We start from the raw sequence: 18,937 nt of genomic DNA on the forward strand, positions 1-18,937 counted from the left end.
GTCAAAGTATTGGACTGAAGTTGCATAGCACAATCCAATGTACCGTAATCTTAAAACATTGTGGATCTTTTGGATAATGTGAGACATTAATTTTTGTTATGTAATAAACATCAAACCAAATGTTCAACCTTTTTTTAAATATTTGGTCTTAAAATATAAATTTATAATATCAAAACAAACAAAAACATATAAGTTAAGAATGTGATTATCATTTACTTTAACTTTAACAAAGTTGATAAAAAGAAACTTCACTTTTAACAATCACACATCTATTTTTTATATTTTAGAAACCATTAAAAACAAAGTGAGTCCACAAACTTCTTAACTATTTTAAAGAATGAATTCATTGCATGGTCCCGTTTTACACTTTAGTCATTCAATTAACTATTCATTTATTAACTTAAAATCCTCGCCAATTTTTTAGCATTGGTTAGTTGAAAATTATTATGATTCACATGACACGATCCTCCTTTCTCATAAATATTTGATTTATTAAAATCATTAGTTTTCGTCAATAAATTAGCTAAACATTTATAGTTAATTATTAAATTATAGTTATTTGACAAAATTAATTAGAATATATTAAATTACTAAAACAATGTTAAGATCATTTTAGTATAGTGTAAATTATTTTAAAAGTTAGTAAAAAATATAAATTAAGAAATTAACTTTCAATAAGTTTAAAAGCTACTTCATTAAAGTAATTTTTTAATAAATTAACTTTTAAATATTACACACAAATTTTTAAAAAGACTATTTTTTCATCAAACAAGTTTACTAGTTTATTAAAAAAAAATAAAAGCCTGCAATGATGTCGTATAAGGTAGAAAATAAAATAAAATAAATAATCAGATTGCAAAATATTCAAAATCAAGTTATGAGTGAATAAAAGTTTCTTACTCGATTTAGTGACAATATTGTTTTAGAAAAAACAATCATCCCCCAGTCTGTGGTCAGTTATTACGATGAAAAAATTGAAACATGAATATACTTCAATCCATACACAGTCACACTCCATCTTTCCTCAGAGTTTGTTCTCGCAAAGGTTAGCTCTGGATAAGAGACAAGGCCCACGCGCAGGCCCACGCAAAAAGGGAAGGAGTGAACTTCACACTTTCCACTATTTCTTTATGCTTATTTCTATAATTTCCAATAATAGTAATATTATTATTATTATTATTATTGTGAAAATCGGAAAATCTGGTGTCGTCGCCACCGTGAAGTTCCACTTTCACCAGACACCAGTCACCGCACACGCACGCTTGCCCCCGCCACCGCCACCACAGTTAAAAGCGAAAAAAGATGTACAGAGACGAGTCTAGCTGCAACACTTACAACTACGGCGACGCTATGTACTGGGACGCTCGCTACATTCAAGAGGGTGGTTCCTTCGATTGGTACCAACGTTACTCTGCTCTCAGCCCCTTTGTTCGCAATTCAATCCCTCTTTCTTCCAGAGTCCTCATGGTTGGTTGTGGCAATGCTGGTAACCCTCTTTTCTTTTTCTTTTCATACAATCTCAATTCCCTCTTTTCTCTGTTCTCTAACTTCCCATGCTCAAACTCAGCTTTAGGGTTTTTCTTTTTTGGAGGATTGGAAAACTTGGATCTGTTTCATCTGTTTGCTTGCTTATGACTTGTAATACTCTTCCTGTTAAAAAAATAATAAAAAATTGAGGAGAATAATACCTTTTTGGAGTGGAAAGGGATAGCTTTCTGTTCCTTTTTACTCATTAGCGCTTTATTTTGTTATTTTTATTTAAAGTGGAAATTCCTTGTATTTATTTCCTGCTTCTCTAAATGGAACAGAAAATTTTTATTCTTAAATTTGAAATTCAACTGTGATGAGTTACAAGTTCAAAAATAAAAAAGTTGATGATATTGGAATCTGATGCACAAGTAGTTACAAAAAACTGAAATAGTTTAGGTACTTGTACCAGGTCAAACCAATGGAGTTTTTGTGGATCTATTCCTTTTCCTATAAGAAATTTCCTGGCCTTCTTTCCATGCTCATGTGATTGGGGTAGTGGTGTTGGGTTCGGTTTCCATTTAAACCAAAAATGGAGTCCTCATTCTCCATTTACTTGTACATATAATTAAGTGTGGTTGAAGTGAAGCTGTCTTAATTTTAAATTGGAGGTGTAGTTTAATTTTAGAAACACTTTATCAAATGTGAGCAAATCATAGGCTTATCATCAATATCTTATCTTCAGCAGCCTATCCATCCCAAATACTTAACATGACACGGATACGGGAATATAGGAGATTCATTTGAGTTCAAGATACAGTATTGCCTAGATATGTTGACATGGATTAAACAAAATACTTTACATATGAGAACAATATTTGTTAAGAGATGTTGATCATTTGTCATTATACATGACTATAGTAGGGTATGTTAATCACAATTTGCAAAAACATACCTGTAATTGTAATTATTACCAAAAAAAAAAAAAAACCCGTAGTTACATATCTTTCTCTTATGCATATCATATTTGTATTGGTATCAGGTACAGATACGACACCCAATACTTTTCCATTTTTGGAGTATGTAGACTTCATAGCCTGCTGATTTACTGGAATGAAATTTATCCTGTTCATACTTTTTGGGGGAACTTAAAAGGAGAATTCTGATGTATTTTGCAGTTATGTCAGAGGACATGGTGAAAGATGGTTATGAGGACATCATGAATATTGATATTTCATCGGTTGCAATTGACATGATGAGAAGAAAATATGAGTACATCCCTCAGCTAAAATGTATCTTATCAATAACATTATTTCGTTTATTTTAGGATGTTTCATCTTTTAACTAATTATGAAAGCCTAAACTCCTTATGTGTGTTTCCTTCATGAATCTTAATAGACATGCAGATGGACGTCAGGGATATGAGCTTCTTTCCAGATGAATCTTTTGACGGTGTAATTGATAAAGGTACACTTGTTCAATTCTTTACAAATATTGTCTAAATTAATGGAATTTATAATTAGGCACATACTTCATGATTCATGTACTGATGTTTCTCACTCTTTTATTTGCACATGTGCTTTGTTGATGCTTGATCTAGGAACTCTTGATTCGTTGATGGTATGGTGGTTAACTGCTTCATCAAATTTTCTTATAATTTATCCATTTTTTTTGCCTGCATGCTCTAATCTCCAAATTTACTTTGATGTACTTTAGTGTGGTACTGATACTCCAATTAGTGCTGCTCAGATGCTTGCAGAAGTCTGTAGGTTGTGTAGACTTTAATGAGAATAGATTTCTTGAGCTTTGCACAAAATTATTTAAAAGTCATTTTCATTTCAAAATTCTCACTAATTATGTCTATTTTCATCTTTGCAGACTTCTAAAACCTGGAGGGAGTTATATTTTGGTAATCTTATTTACATGGATAAGGCTTCCTTTGTGTCAGTGTACTGTAAACAATTCTGGAAGTTTAGAGAATATGATTAGTGATTTAATTGCCACCTGTTTCAGATTACATATGGCGATCCAACAGTAAGGATGCCTCATCTAAGCAGACCTGTGTTCAATTGGAAAATTACATTGTATAATATCCGTAAGTTTTTACCCTTTTTGTCTTCACTTGAACTGGAAAGAAGCCTTTTTCTTCATCATTAAATGTGCATAACATCTCCTGACCCCGTGTAATATTGTCCTTTTTAACTTATTTTGTTCTTGATGTTGCATAATATATGCTAAAAGAGGATTAGAATATTTTGTTTGATTCTGTTGTTTATTTTATGATGCACAAATCAAGGTGAAAATCAAAATTTTTTACCAGATAGTGCTTTTCTTGAAAGCATCTGTACCACAAACTAACTAACTTTTCATTAGAGGTTGGTGAGAATGATGTTAAACTATCATCAGTATCAGAACAACTTATGGCATAATTCTATTGATTATGGAAAGGATTAGTGTTTCGTTTAGGGTATATAATAATTTTGTCAACTTTTACCCTAATTGCCAGATATAATTCGGAAATTGGATGATTTACAAGTAGTGCACTCGTTAGATAAATTCATTTCTTTCTTATGATTATGGTGATTCTCTTATAAGAGTCTCCCTTTCATGAATTTATACAAAGAAACCAGAAAATTCTTATCGTCTATAGTTGTGGAGCTTTAATTCAGTGTTATCCTCATGCATTCATTCTCTAAATCCTTGCAGCAAGACCAGGGTTTCAGAAGCCTGAAAGTAGTACTTCACCGAGGAAATCTTACATGGAGCCTATCCCTCTTACTGAAAAGGGCTTACTTCCCGCAGATTTGGTCCTGGAAGATCCAGATTCTCACTATATATATGTTTGTAGAAAGATAAATGAAACAGAAATAGACAAAATATCTACATACCAATTAACAGCTGATGTTTTATAGCAGTGACTTGCATTGAAGCGCTGATGAAGGTATTATTTATCCTCTTCCCAAACTTTGATGTGCATCATAGTCAGTTAAGTGGTTGCCATTGTCATCTGTACCCGTGGGACAAGTTACCACTATCAATGGGTTGTTTGTAATAGCATTTTATTCTTATACATGGTTAGCTTGTAGAGATGATTGATATTATTAAATTCTATGAAGAAATCAGGCAAATTGACTGATTGCTGTATTGTTTTGCCTGTTTATTTTTCTGAGTTAGTTGTTTAACACGTAAACAACTTTTTCTTTACCTCAAGCTTGAATTCTAAGATGCTTCTATCATAACCATCCCTCTCTCATCTTCCGTTGGGAACAAGTAGCTTATCCTAGCATTAGCTGTGGAAATGCATTACTAAACTTCCAAAAGGACTTCGTGCTATGGTTTATTCTAATCCTCCTTCCCCGGGTCCAAGTTTACTGATTGCACATCTTACGTGTCCTAATTCTTTATACTGGCATTCTCTGATTTTTTATACAAATATTTTCCCTTGGGAGATTGAGGTGAGCTTTAGTATACCGAGGTTGTTTTGTGACCCAGAGATGACATGTTCAAATCTACCTTCCTTACATCTCACTACGAGGAAACTTTGTTCACTGGTTCCCAGTTTCCTGAGGAGATTGAGGATTGGGCCAATAAGCTGAATTACTTTTGGAAAGAAAGTGCAAGCAAGCATTCTTGTTACACGTATAGAGTGACACTCATTTCAAATGCCTCAGTTTTCATTTCTCCATTCACACTGCTATAAATGTGGTGCTTAATGCTGTGGTTGTTTGCATTGCTATGTGCATGAGCAGAACATATAAGCAGTAAGTATTGGATTGGATAAACAGATGTTAAAGTGGCTTCTGCTTTTTTCGCAAGAGTAAGGAATGCTGGACAACTCAACTCCTCTTTCTTATCAAATCAAACGTTTAAGCTTTACAGGCATTGAATTCTTCAAGTAACTTTGTTATCACTTCGGAAAAATCAATTTTGGCTGGTTTTTCTTCCACCCAATGATGTGAAATGTGCAAATAAGACCCTTGGAAGAACCTATCTATTAAATGGAGCATTTGTGATCAAATGGCGATGATAACTGCTAAAGCTAGTCTCTTTTTGTTAGAAAGTGTTGAAATAAAACAATGCTCCTACCCTTAGTCAGATCATCCATCAAATCATAAATTTGTGAATGATATAACTTTTTTTTAAATAAAACAATTTACAAATGAAAAATTATAGTTTAAAAACAATTATGACAATTTAAAAGAAAATCTAGAATGATAGAGTAGTATTTATTAACTCTTCTAACATAATTAATACACTTTTGTATAATATTTTAACTTTAATTTTGATGCATTGCTAGTGTAAAATTTTTTATATTGTTAAAATATACTATAAGTATACTTTTTAAATTAATTATTACAAAAATTAATGATTCTTTCTATGAGAATTCATGAATATATAATAATGTAAAAGTCTTCACACTATTATCAAATTTTAATTAAAATCAAATTTTGATCTCATAAATGTAAATACTAACATTAATTTATATATAAAAAATGTCCCTTCCTTTCCAACACATGTATTAATAACTGAAACTCTTTATTTTTAAAAAAAATATACAATACAACCTCATCAAGTAAGTATTTTTTATCATTTTCATTATGTTTTCTTTCTATAGTCTATAAAATGTATCTTAAGCAAATTTTGAATCTATAAAATACATCATAATTGTCATATCATTTCATTTTTTTTAAAACAAAAAAAGTAGTCATATTAAAAAATAATAGGATCTTACCTAATCTAAGTTAAAGAATAATTTATATGAAAAAATAATATTAAAATATTAGCAAATTAAATAAAATTACATCCTTTACCAATTGAAATTTTGACTAAGACAATTTCACCGAATTACAAAACTACTTAAATGGTATTCGTATCATTAATATTAAAATAAGTTCTCTAATTTAAAAGGACTCTAGAGTGACAAATGCTCATAATCTTATGTGAGAGAATCAAGGATATTGATATAGTCCTAGCATTATAAGAATTGACCATTATTTAAGGTAACCAAACACCTCTTCTCATTTTTGAGGTTTTGAAACAACTTTTTGCTGTTGTCGACGACGACTAAGATTATGTTTGGTTTTGACCAAACATGTGCCAAGTTAAGATGGGAGAAATCAAGGTCAATATTTTGATTCTCCTTGGCTTGCTACTCTCAAGGAATGCTGACACAATCTCAGTACTCTCCTTGAAATCATCTTCATTCAACACCGATCACATGCACGTTATGAGGACCCGTGATTGGCAATTTCAGTTTCTTTGATGTGCAATGTCTTTGAGTACTCTCTATGATGCCATCGTCGTTTTAACAGTGAAATGAAATAATCACCAATAATAGAACCCCAAATAGCCAAAACCTCTGCACTCTATTCTTCTACTACTGTTTGTGTTTGTCAAAGGATATATCACAGTATAAACAAATAAAATAACACTGCACACACAAAAAGAATATTTATGTGATTTGTCAACTTGTCTTAATTCCATGCAAATTGAATATTTATGTGATTTGATATATTAAATAAGCTAATTATAATTTTGTTTTATCAAATTATGGTGTTTAGTTAGCACATTTATTTTACTTATAATTTTATCCTTTTTTTTTTGTCTTTACAGATTTAATAAGTTCTTATTGTTTGATTTTTCTAATTATTTTTACCTTCACCAAATTAATTAGCTCGTAAATTTTTTAAAGTCTTCAATACTGAAATTTTCCGTTAAGATACCCCAGATTTAAGAATACATTCAATTATCATAAAAAAAAAAAGAAGAAGAAGTAAAGAATATGTAATTTGTCAACACAGTTTTTTAAAAATTAATAATTGCTATTCAAAGAAAAAATACACACTAATGAATAAAGGTAAATTTATTTTTATTGTTATTCTCTTTTCATCGTTTTTTTAAATTTTATCTACTATTATTTAATTTTATTAAACGATTTATTTAAATTTTTAACAAATATTTGATCTTTTGAAAAATTAATAAAAATATAAAATAAATAAACTATATAATTATAATTTTCTAAAAACTACAATTTTGTCTATAATAAATTAGAATTTATTTATAAAAATAATTTACTAAATTTTACTTTTCAGTGTATATAACAAATATTCTCTAATTGATAGTAGGAGCTTATTTCATTACATACATAAAAATCATTAAAATTGAATGCGTGGATCAATTTAAAATGGTAAAAATTGTATTAATTTAATTTATAATATTAAATACTTAAAAGGAGAATTTTAAACAATAAAATAAATTTTTTTTATACATGCAATACAATATTAAACTTTTATTAGCGTTCTTAAAAAACACATCTATTTAATAACTCTACCAAACTTCATTAATTTTTCTCAAATACTTTTAATTTAATAAATCAAAAGTAACTTTTTTAATACTCATAGTCAAAGTTTTGGACTCTCTTATTTAAACATCATACAATTTGAAAGTAACTTTAAAATAAAAAATTTATGAATGATTCTTCCTTTATTTTTAAATGTTCTATTTTCAACCACGTTATATAAAAAATACGGTGTCTCAACTTTAACATACTAAATATCATCTCTCTTCTCATAACAAATTTAAATTTGTATTATGATAAATATATTATTTTCTTAGTATTATTTTTTAAAATTAAATAATTAAAAGTAATTTTTTATGAGGAAAAAACATTTATGAGATTGGATGGCAAAAATGCGTGGCAGATAAGCACTCCGAAAGTCAACTGTATTTAAGTGTCTCAGATAATTCACGAGTTGTGTTTTTAGCACTTTTATTAATCAGATTTCATAATTAAAGATAGTAAATTTTTGTTAAAAAGAAACATATTTATTATATTAGACATATAAAAATGCAGTAAATATGTTTTAAAATAAAAATTATTTACCTTTAAATTCTTAAATTCAGTCCTAAAAATAAAGATTAATCAAATCATATTTTTAAAAATGAGAAATGATAGAAAGAAAAGGTTGATCACCCTAAATTAGAAACAAACAAATGTTCCAACAAATTTTTTACAGTGTCTATTTCTAAACAAATGTTCTTTATTTAGCAGTATTTACTATTTTTATTTTAGAAAAAAATTATTTGAAAAAAAGATGATACATACCAAATATCTTACTCTAAATGGAAGGAAATGCATACTACAAATTACCGATAAAATTTCCAAATGCAAATGTTTTTATCTTCACACTGCATTTGGAGGATACCGCCCTTTACAGTATACCTGAAAACAGCAAGTAAAAGAGTTATAATGTCGCATTTTTCTCCCATTTTGATTGGTTGTTTCGCATTTTATTTTTTTTTTCAAAAGATGAGTACTTACTCTTTGTTAAGAACAATGAATAAAAAGAAAAAAAATTATTTTCTTCTATTAAATAAAATAATATATTACTTTTTTTAATTTTTTATAAGAAATAAAAGAATAAATCATTAAAATTAATAAAAAAATTAAAAAAAATTATTATAAAAATACACATATTATTAAAAGATGCTAATTTAGTCATTATCTCATAAACATACTTATATCAAAAGAAGGGTATAAGAAAAAGTTTAACAATTAATGGATATCAAATTTATTTTATATTAAATACTCTATTTTGTTTCCTATGAAAAGAGGAAGAGAGAGTATAAGTAATTTTTTTAGATATTTAATATATGTTTTTTGTTTTATTATCCTTAAGCTGAGTGTGTGAAAGTGGGGAGGATTCACTTTTGTTTCTTTTAGAGGAAAAGAGTAGATAAGTCCACAAAACATCGAAGTCATCGATTTTAAAGTTGAAAGAAAGCGATAGAAGCATGCACACTCTACTTGAACACAAGGCAAAAGGACAATCACTATAAGAAACTGTCTCCTTCCTTCCTTTCATTTAGTTCACTTTTGGCATATATCACCAAATTTGGAAACTAAATTTCGAAAATTTTGACAAAGACCATCCACCCCATATCTCATTTCTCATGCCAACAACTAAGACTCACCACTTCTCCAATTCCCTCTATTTCCCTCTCTTCTTTTCCATTTGACGTGGCATCAGACAAAAGGAAAAGGGTATGCTTACTCCGAGGACCCCACCTTTTTCAACCTTAATACTCATTAGGGAACTTTGAACACTGAGGAATCTCTTTACCTTATAGTCCCCAAAAAAGCAAAGTGTCCATAATGCCATTGTCCTTCCCCAAATTAGCAAATGCCTAATACTCTAAATTAGCTGAAATAGATTGCCATTTTCGGCAACATCATCAAATCAGAAAACAAAACTACATTTATCTTAAACTCTCTATTTAATGTTAATTTTTAGTATATAACTTTAATCCTAAGAACTGATATTAGTTTTTTTTTTCAAAATAATGAAAAAACAAAATTTTCAATGTATATATGATAAATTTTATATAGTAATTTTTATTAATAATTATTATTTATTTATTGTGCATTACTAAAAAATGATTAAAAAAATAGTATTAAAAATATATACAATAAAAATAGTTGCTATATTTTCACACTTGTTTTTCAGAATTTAATTATAGTTTATTATTATTATTATAAAAAAGTTTACATCATCAATCAATTAATTAGAATACACCATTAATACAACTTTTAAGTTGATTATTATTAAAATCAATAATTTTTGCTGGCATCACCATCAATAATTAAATGGTAATTTAAAAATATTTTCCTTGTTAATATATATAAATTAATTTTTTACATTTATTTTTCAACCATCATTTCTTCCATTAATTTCTTTTACTATCTCATCATTTATCACATATCATAATTTCTCAGTCTTATTTTATGCAAGGAAAACAAATGATAATAAAGAAAACAAAGGTGGGACCCACAATGAGGCCCAATGGCATTGAAACACTCTAAATGAGGGAGGAGAAAAAAAAAAAGAAAAGAAAAGAAGAGTCATGCATAACTCTAGAAAAGATACATAGCCATGCAAAGTTGCCGTTTCCAGGCACTCGCCATTTGGGGTAAAACGCTCTCTCACACACACCCCTTTATCTTCTCTGCTAAATTTAGCAGCTCTCTTTCCCAAGTCCTTCTCTTCAAACACCAAATGGGGTGGGTGCTGCTTGCTAGTTGACAAGAAAAAGGCACCACCTTTACACCTCATACACTGTGTAAGAGAGAACTACACCTCTCAATTCAATCACAAATTGGTTTTTCATTTGATTTGGGTTTCTGGGTATTCTGAATCTGCTGAGACCAAACGATAAAAAGGAAATGGGTAGAGGGAAGATTGAGATCAAAAGGATAGAGAATGCTAACAGTAGGCAAGTTACATTCTCCAAGAGGCGAACTGGGTTATTGAAAAAGGCTCAAGAACTTGCCATTCTCTGTGATGCCGAGGTTGCTGTCATCATCTTCTCCAACACTGGGAAAATGTTTGAGTTTTCCAGTTCAAGGTGTGTGAGTTTTCTCATATGGTTGCATGTCTGTTTGATTTTATGCAATTTGATTAACTATGTTTCTCTTGGTTTTATTTTGTCCCCTCTGTTTGATTGTTGCATGTAAAAGAATAATTTTTTATCTTGTTCATTGGAATTTTGATTCTCCGAATGCCGTTCGATATTTCCAAGAATTCACTTTATTTCAAAGAAGTCTCAATTTTACACCTGTTTTTGTGTGCATGTTTTTAGAATTTTCTTTTGTGTGAAAGTGAAAGTGATCTATTTACAGGAGTGGATGTTGCCTATGGTATTTTTTTTTTTTTATCTATTTTTATTTATTTTCAATTCCAACTGAACTTTTTTGAACCATTATCCATTGTGGAATCTGTGTTTGTTTGTATTCCCTTCTACCTTGCCAACATTACTCAGCCATAGTTGTCCTTCCCTTTCTTCATGGTTAATATCCTTTTAAGCAAGGGTGCTTTCCATATCTTGTCCACAGTTGAAGCATGGCTTTGAAAAGTTGTTCTTTTTTAATTACCAAGACTGACTAGTTAATGAATAGCATTATTTAATAATTAAGATGACCAACTTTGTGTTTCCATACATATTTATTTATTTGTTTATTAAAATGTTATTCTTTTATGTGTGCTTCAGGGTGTTTAAATGAGTTCCAAACATTGGAAGACATGTCCATTTCCTTCTAACCACACTAATTTTTTATACTTGCATCCTTCTTGCAGTATGAAGCGAACACTTGCAAGATACAACAAATGCACTGATTCTTCAGAGGCAGCAGTAGTGGAATATAAGACAGAGGTACTTACCATACTCCTTTAGCCAGATAACATTCAATGAAGTTTCAGTTTAGTGCGTGTTTAGATGCCAGTTAGTATTACATACATGTAAGTTTTGGATCCATACGCTACTCTTAGTTGATTTAAAAAGAAAAATGCCTGTCCACAGCATATAGATGCCGAACCAAACATGCATTAAGTCTTTAAGTTTCATCCAAATAGACAAAGTATACCATTGAAAATTCAGCAAAAGATTTTTGTATTGTTTCATTAAACAATGTTGGTTGATGCTATTAATTAAAATTGCTTGCCTGCACAAGCATAACTGTTTTTTCTAATGTTACATCCATTAGGTACTTACTAGTGATTTCTGCATTGTTGGATGTTTATGTCTAGTAACAATTTTTTTCTTCAGAAGGAAGATTCTAAGATGGTGGAGATTCTTAAAGATGAAGTTGCAAAACTAGAAGCAAAGCAATTGTATGTGTTCTTTCAATCTTTCCTCTTGTTTTTTTGCAGTAAGTATTACCTCTAATGAGTGTTCCATTTGTGACTGCAGACGGCTGTTGGGTAAGGACCTGACAGGATTGGGCTTAAAGGAGCTGCAACATCTAGAGCAACAACTTAATGAAGGGTTATTGTCTGTCAAGGAGAGGAAGGTCCTTCAGATTTTATTTATCTTTTCCCATTCTCTATTATTTATCTTGTTCTGCATTTTTTTCATATCTTTCAGGAATATTCATTTTTCTTTTCTTTTTTCTCCCTGTAGTCCAGCAGAATAATGTATTTAATGGTTGATTGCTGCTGCTGCTCTTAACTACATACCTGACCTCTAAAGCCTTTACATTTCTTCTTTCAGGAGGAATTACTTATGGAGCAGCTGGAGCAGTCTAGAGTACAGGTATATTGAAATCAGTAGACAGTAGCTAGCATTCAAACTTTCATAAAATTAGAATAGTTACCTCACAAACCAAAGGCAATGGACAAATAAGTAAAAAGAATTGTTGATATTTTGAGTTTAAGCTTACTTTGTAATCAGCATTTTCTAAATAAAAAGTCACGTTCCTTGCAATGGTTAGCATAACTCCGTAAAGAGAATCCAGTATATATATTTTTCTTAATCTTTCTTTCTATATGCAGAAATAACATATGATTTCCTATATCAGTAAGTAATTTGATCATTGCCATATGTCATGCGTGTAAATGCAAGTGCAAGGAATGAAAACTTGGAAGTTTCTTCATTGAGTGATGATGCCTTGCAAGTCTACAACATCAATAAGATTATGTATATTGATTTTCCCGGTGATCTATGAGGGGCTAATGTCCCATACTTTTTTAGTGTTTGATTAATACCAAGATATATTTTCCGAATCTGCTTATTAGTAAGAAGTCAACAAAAAACATATAATTTCATCTTTGATAATTTATATGGTGCTTCACAATTAGGGAATGTTGTGCTTGTATCAAAATGCTAAAGAACAAGACTGTAGTGACTATATATGTATGGGCAAAATCAAAATCTTTGTCAGTTGGAGAAAATAATCTTGCCATATACTCATTTCTCCTTAGAAACAAGGAATAGGGAAATATCTCTCTGTTATAATACTAACTATTTGATTTATTCTTTTCAGGAGCAGAGAGCTTTGTTGGAGAATGAAACTTTGAGGAGACAGGCAAATGATATTCTTTTTAATGCGATTCTGATCTTCCAACATCTCTATACTTGATTAGTATTCATTACTCAAACTTTGTGTTTATGGCTATCATGTTTTGCAGGTTGAGGAGCTTCGATGTTTGTTTCCGCTAACAGAACGTGTAGTCCCATCTTATCTTCAGTATCACCATATGGAAAGAAAGAATGCTATTTTGGATAACAGTGTTAAATGTCTCAACTTGACAAGTAACTGTGCAAATGAGAAAGGAGATTCAGACACTACATTGCATTTGGGGTACCATGCCTAGTGCCAAACTACATTAAGAATCTTGCTGTTGTGCCGTTTTGCTGCGTGCAAACGTCATCATTTTGTTGAATGTCATGGAAAAATACATACTTTCATTATTATTTTGATAAAAATGGTCTCAATCAGATTTATACAACATTGATTTAATACTGCTGTGGCTTATGATGTTGCAGTAGTCATATCTTGAAATGATGCAAGTTATCTTGCATCAGTTCTTCCATTCTTAAACCATTTTGTTATGTGATTATTTTGTTGGCTACATGTGAATGATTTGAAAGGAGTAATATGCATGGAAAGATTTGAAACCTTTTCTATGTTCACTCTCCCAACCGTTGTAGAGTCTCATATTTTTGTTTCTTGTTTTGCAGGTTGCCAAGTGATGTTCATCACAAGTGTAAGGCACCTGAGAAGGAAACATTTTCTAATGATTCAGAGAGTCATGTGGTTCTACTCTGATCCAGTTTTGACTTTCTTGTTTCAACAGGGAAAAGTAGAACCTGAGACTAATTTAGTGCAGTTGTAGTAGTTATGCACAGTATCAGTTTAGATAACAGAGAAAAAATAGGATCCTAGATGAAGCCCCCAAATTATAAATGTAGAATTTGGGCTCTCCTCTTTTAGGATATATTGGCAAGCTGCAGATTTACGGGTTTTACTAAATTTTGGTGTACTGAGCTGGGAAATTCTTAATTGTCAACCTTGCCTTTTTAGTTATCATGAGAAAGATGCTTATAGCATGGTTAACCGTAGAACCCATGAGTTTCTTACGCTATCAAATTTTGAAAAAAGTAGTAACTCTTTTTTAATTTGCAATGTTTCTTGTAGAAGAAACAATTATATCACATGGATGAAGAGCCTGTTTGATTACACAATTTGCTTCCGTTAATCGATTTTCACCGCATTATAAACGGTTAAGATTTACAATGCATGAAATTATGTTAAATCATGTTTCAACATGACGCTGAAACTATAATTTGTTATGTTCAAATGAGTTTATTATTTTTCAAGTAAAGTAGAAATTATAATTTGTAATGTTAAAATGAATTTATCTTCTGAGTATACTTGACATTAATTCAAAAATGCTAAATATTTTACTTTTACATGAATGGATTTTGCATTTCACTCTGATGCGAACTAGATTGCCAAGATGGGTGTAGGCGGTGGTTTATGGTGACGCTAGGTCAAGAGCTGGTTCTAGCTGGTGTTTATGCAAGAAACTCTTTGCTTCAGTTAGTAAAAATTTGGTGAGAGGAAGAGTTTAATGGTGTGTAGATTACAAACCTAAATCATAAAAATTCTCCATTAAATGGATGTTAGTTAGTTTCATTTGTTTGCTTCATGGTCTTGTAACCGTTTTGCATAAGATTGTCTCTCGTTAGTAGGGATGATGGTTACGGTGTGTCTAAAAAAATTGTTATTTTATCAGAAATGTCAAAACGTGGTATGCATTGTCCTTAGTTGTCCTTACCTCAATGATCATCTCGGATTGACCTTAGTCATATGTTTGACTCTGGATGTTTTCGAATCATATTCCAACATGCTTGAGGTTTCTTATCGCATCGAGTTAATAAACCAAATGCCAAACCATCGTTAAAATGCTCCTAGGCTTATATCATTGTCTCAATTCAATATGCTTCACGTCTTTTTTTAACCTTTATCATTTACAATTGCCTATGGTGACTGCGGTAATCAGTTAGAAAATTTAGAAACAGAATTTGGAATGCAAGGCTGAGTGATAGAATCAAATTCTACATTTCTGTTGTTTTTTCATTTTTATGTCAATGGATACTTGTAAGGGCAAAATGCTCACCCAAGTAAAAAGGTTTCCTATTTAATGTTGTGGCTGTAGTTACTAAATAATTTAATTATGTTTCATTGTGCACCGGATATTTATTTATTTACCCAAATTGGTGCATATTTGAGTTTTTTTTTTTTCTGAGAGAAATAAGGATGTGGAGGGAACTCATTTTCCCTGAAACAGTTTTTCCTGACTAAAATTGTTTTCTTTTCAAATCAAGGTAAAATAAAATAAAATAAAATAAACCCCTCACTTCCTCTCCAATGTCCATTATGTCTGGGGCTTCTTTAAGGCATGCTTAATGTCTTAACCGAAAAAACAAAAATCTTGGGATTAAAGCAATAAAATATGAGATAAGCTATTGAAATTATAATCATTTGATTCATATTCTTGACTATTCTTACAGATATATATGTTGAACAATTACAGACTATTGTGCAAAGAAATCCTGGGTATTTGATATTTACATGACTTCACGAGAATCAAACAATATAGAAACATTACAGAACCTACAGCAATCAAGAAACGGATTTTCATGGCTGTTTCCTCAGTCGTAAACAATCAATTAACTCAGTTCTCTGAGTCATTACCTTGTTAAACATATCATCCACCTCTGCTTTTATAACATCAGATAGCTTCTCCAACACTTGCAACTTTGTCTGCATTTCCTTGGCTATGCCATGCTTCACTTCATCTGAAGCAACAACAAGATCACCAACAGCATCATTCAGCTCTTTCACCTCCTTCAAGATAGGATTTTTCTTCATTAACTCTTCACCGATTTTGCAATCAAGAGGGAAAACTGCAGAACCATCAAACCCACTTGCCATTTTCTTTAGCTCCATGTATGGCTTTCCATCACTGTGCAAACCAGTCAACAGAATCCCACATACCCAAAACCCAATACTCTTCATTTCCTTCACAGCTTCATTAACAGCCCATTCTTTGCCAGAAAAAAACCTTGCTTTATCAACTTGTGTGCAAAATTCTTCACCAAACTTGGTACTGAAACAACCTGGTTGAATTGCTTTCAGATGCTTTTTGGCCGAAGAGGATGAATTCTCCAACAGGTTCAATCCATGAGACAAAGAAAGCCTAGCTTGTCCAATATGAGAAAGAGAAGACGAAAGGGAATTGAAAAGCTCCAACAAACAAAAACTGTAGCTGAGATACCCTTCAATAGAATCAGCCTCCCAACTACTCATCGGATAATCAATTTCCACAACAAGCTTTGCAAAAGCCTTGTTGATGACGGATAAGAGTCCAAAACACTTTTCAATCCAGGACAAGGAAAGGGTCTCTGATCCGGGTTTCAAATCCAATCGTAATTGGCCAACGAATTTTGAAACTTGAGATCGGAAATCCTGCAAGGAAACTGATAATTCCTCAGAATCATGATGAGTGTGATGGTGGTGATTCTCCAGCTTGCTGTAGAGTTTTGCAAATTTCTGTACCAAAAGTACCATTGACAATTATTACACAAACGATTGATATGTAAACTTTGTGTTTGTGTGTGTGTGTGCAACTAGAGTTCAAAGAGTACGGTTTGAAAGTTTGGTTATGACCTGTGAATAGATAAACTTTATATGATGCGTGTGAATGGGTGGAGTATTTTTAAGAAGAGAAAAGTGGGAATCCAATAACTTGTGGCTGTATCAAACTTGTAAACAAGGGGCATTTGGCGGCGGTCAAATGCTATCATCCGAATGATTTCAATTATTTCTATAATATATTATAATCATCTGATAGTTGTTTGTATGGCAAGGACATGAGAGAGAGTATGTTACCTTATTGAACTTCTCTTATCATTATTATAATAAGAATGTTAATTTAGATGGGTTTCAATTAAAGTCCTTCACACTATTACAGTGACAGTGACAGTGACAGGGACAGTGACAGTGGCATTTGCGTTAAACACGCGCAATTGCAATTGCAATTGGGTCCACTTGGATGGAGCTTCAAGGAAAAGGTTCAATGGAAGCGTGTGAAGTGTGAGGGACACAAAATAAGGACAATGAGCTATGTTTGTCACATGTAACTATGCAAGCGACAACCGTGTTCAGCTCCGCGGAATGGAAACTCGGCTTTTTTTTTCCTTAAATCCTTCGATACGCAAACCCAACAATGACATGTTTTTAGTTAATGTAATAATGGAGTAGTTAGAGGTTACATAATTTGCTAAAAATTTGTTTTTGATAATTCGCAATTTTATTAAAAAACTCTCACTTTGAGTATTTAATGTAATTATATTTATTGATATTCAAATTCAATATTATAAGATCAGCTGAAAAATTTTCTACCGTGCTCAATAGTCACTTCTTCGATCTGATTGAAAAATTAAAAAAAAATTGTTCATAGCCTTACTTTTTTAAAAAAATAGCGAAATAAAATTTGAAAAAGAAGAAGTTTTATTATATTAGAAGTTATTGTATACTCAATTAGTATTCTAAGCTGTAAAATTTAATCAAACTTTCAATTTACTCTAAATAATGTTATTACAGTAATATTTTAAACACGTTATTCTTAATAATGCAACTATTTATCTTAAAATGAACGCTACTAAGAGATTACGTTATTCATTGACGAATCGATTTGAGGAAAAAGAATACAATGAAGCGAGATCATTTGCTACCAACGTTGCTGTAAGCCATTGAGCAAGCACCGTAATCTATAATTATCAATTGTTAAACATTTTAAAGTCGTTGATAAATATCAATAAAAGAATTAAGAATGCTACTGTATAGTAAAGCATCTAACTCTAAACATCTATCAATTCATTCTTTAAAATGATATTTTTAATCAAAATTTAAGCACATTTTGTGGTCAACAATTTAAAAGAAAAAAGTATGACGATTAGAATAGAAACTAAATTGAATCTCACGTAAAATGAGATATAGACAAATTATAAATTTATAAAAAGAATAATTTATATACTAATTATTTTTAAATTTTAAGATTACAGCGTAGTATTTTACGTGATGTGTGATTTTATATTTAAATTCTCTAACTCAACAATAAAAAAATTATTTATTTACTTATTCGTGCATGTTATTTTTCTCATTAATAATAAAGATATCTTTTTTTCTTTTATGTGAATTAGTGGTATTAATTTTAGAAAAAACCAGATCCAAATTTGTTAGGCAATGCTAAAGAATTGAATAAAAATGATACATATTAATGGAAGAGATGAGTTTTTCAATTATTTAGTCAGCTCTTACGTAATATGATGTGGTTGTTGAATGGGATAAACACGCTTGCTTCTCGTTGTTGCCAACTTCAAACCCTCGATAAAAGCCAAACGTGGGTACCATTTAATGTCCCGTTTTTGGTAAAAGAAATATGTATACAACATTTATAAATAATTTATAACTTTTTCACTTTAAAGAGATCAACATGAATCCAAACATTTCATGTTTAATACGTGTTCGGTGCTATTCGATGTTTAACATGTTTAAGTATTACAAAATTAATTCTTATATATTTTAATAACAATCTATATTTTATTTTTTCAATTTATTTAAAAT

At 30.7% G+C, this 18,937-nt stretch overlaps 3 protein-coding genes across 3 annotated transcripts; 2 read left to right on the forward strand and 1 right to left on the reverse strand.

The window, feature by feature from the left end:
• The first annotated feature begins 1,065 nt into the window (after positions 1-1,065).
• Positions 1,066-4,504, forward strand: LOC113865547 (EEF1A lysine methyltransferase 4). The gene is made up of 8 exons (XM_027500187.1): positions 1,066-1,486; positions 2,646-2,759; positions 2,866-2,934; positions 3,068-3,087; positions 3,184-3,236; positions 3,346-3,376; positions 3,481-3,562; positions 4,174-4,504. Exons 1-8 carry the CDS (start codon positions 1,303-1,305, stop codon positions 4,377-4,379), a joined length of 759 nt encoding a protein of 252 aa, XP_027355988.1. The 5' UTR covers positions 1,066-1,302; the 3' UTR covers positions 4,380-4,504.
• Positions 4,505-10,690: 6,186 nt separating this feature from the next.
• On the forward strand, positions 10,691-14,071 carry LOC113865635 (agamous-like MADS-box protein AGL15). Its single transcript, XM_027500328.1, has 8 exons — positions 10,691-10,872; positions 11,601-11,676; positions 12,070-12,134; positions 12,214-12,313; positions 12,514-12,555; positions 13,286-13,327; positions 13,431-13,603; positions 13,984-14,071. Exons 1-8 carry the CDS (start codon positions 10,691-10,693, stop codon positions 14,069-14,071), a joined length of 768 nt encoding a protein of 255 aa, XP_027356129.1.
• Positions 14,072-15,559: 1,488 nt separating this feature from the next.
• LOC113865633 (UPF0496 protein 4-like) lies at positions 15,560-17,192 on the reverse strand. The gene has a single exon (XM_027500326.1). The coding sequence runs from the start codon at positions 16,877-16,879 to the stop codon at positions 15,947-15,949; it is 933 nt and encodes a 310-aa protein (XP_027356127.1). The 5' UTR covers positions 16,880-17,192; the 3' UTR covers positions 15,560-15,946.
• Positions 17,193-18,937: the final 1,745 nt, after the last annotated feature.

This window comes from Abrus precatorius, unplaced genomic scaffold (genome assembly GCF_003935025.1).
Source record: "Abrus precatorius isolate BTA unplaced genomic scaffold, Abrus_2018 Scaffold4, whole genome shotgun sequence".
Taxonomy (NCBI): domain Eukaryota; kingdom Viridiplantae; phylum Streptophyta; class Magnoliopsida; order Fabales; family Fabaceae; genus Abrus; species Abrus precatorius.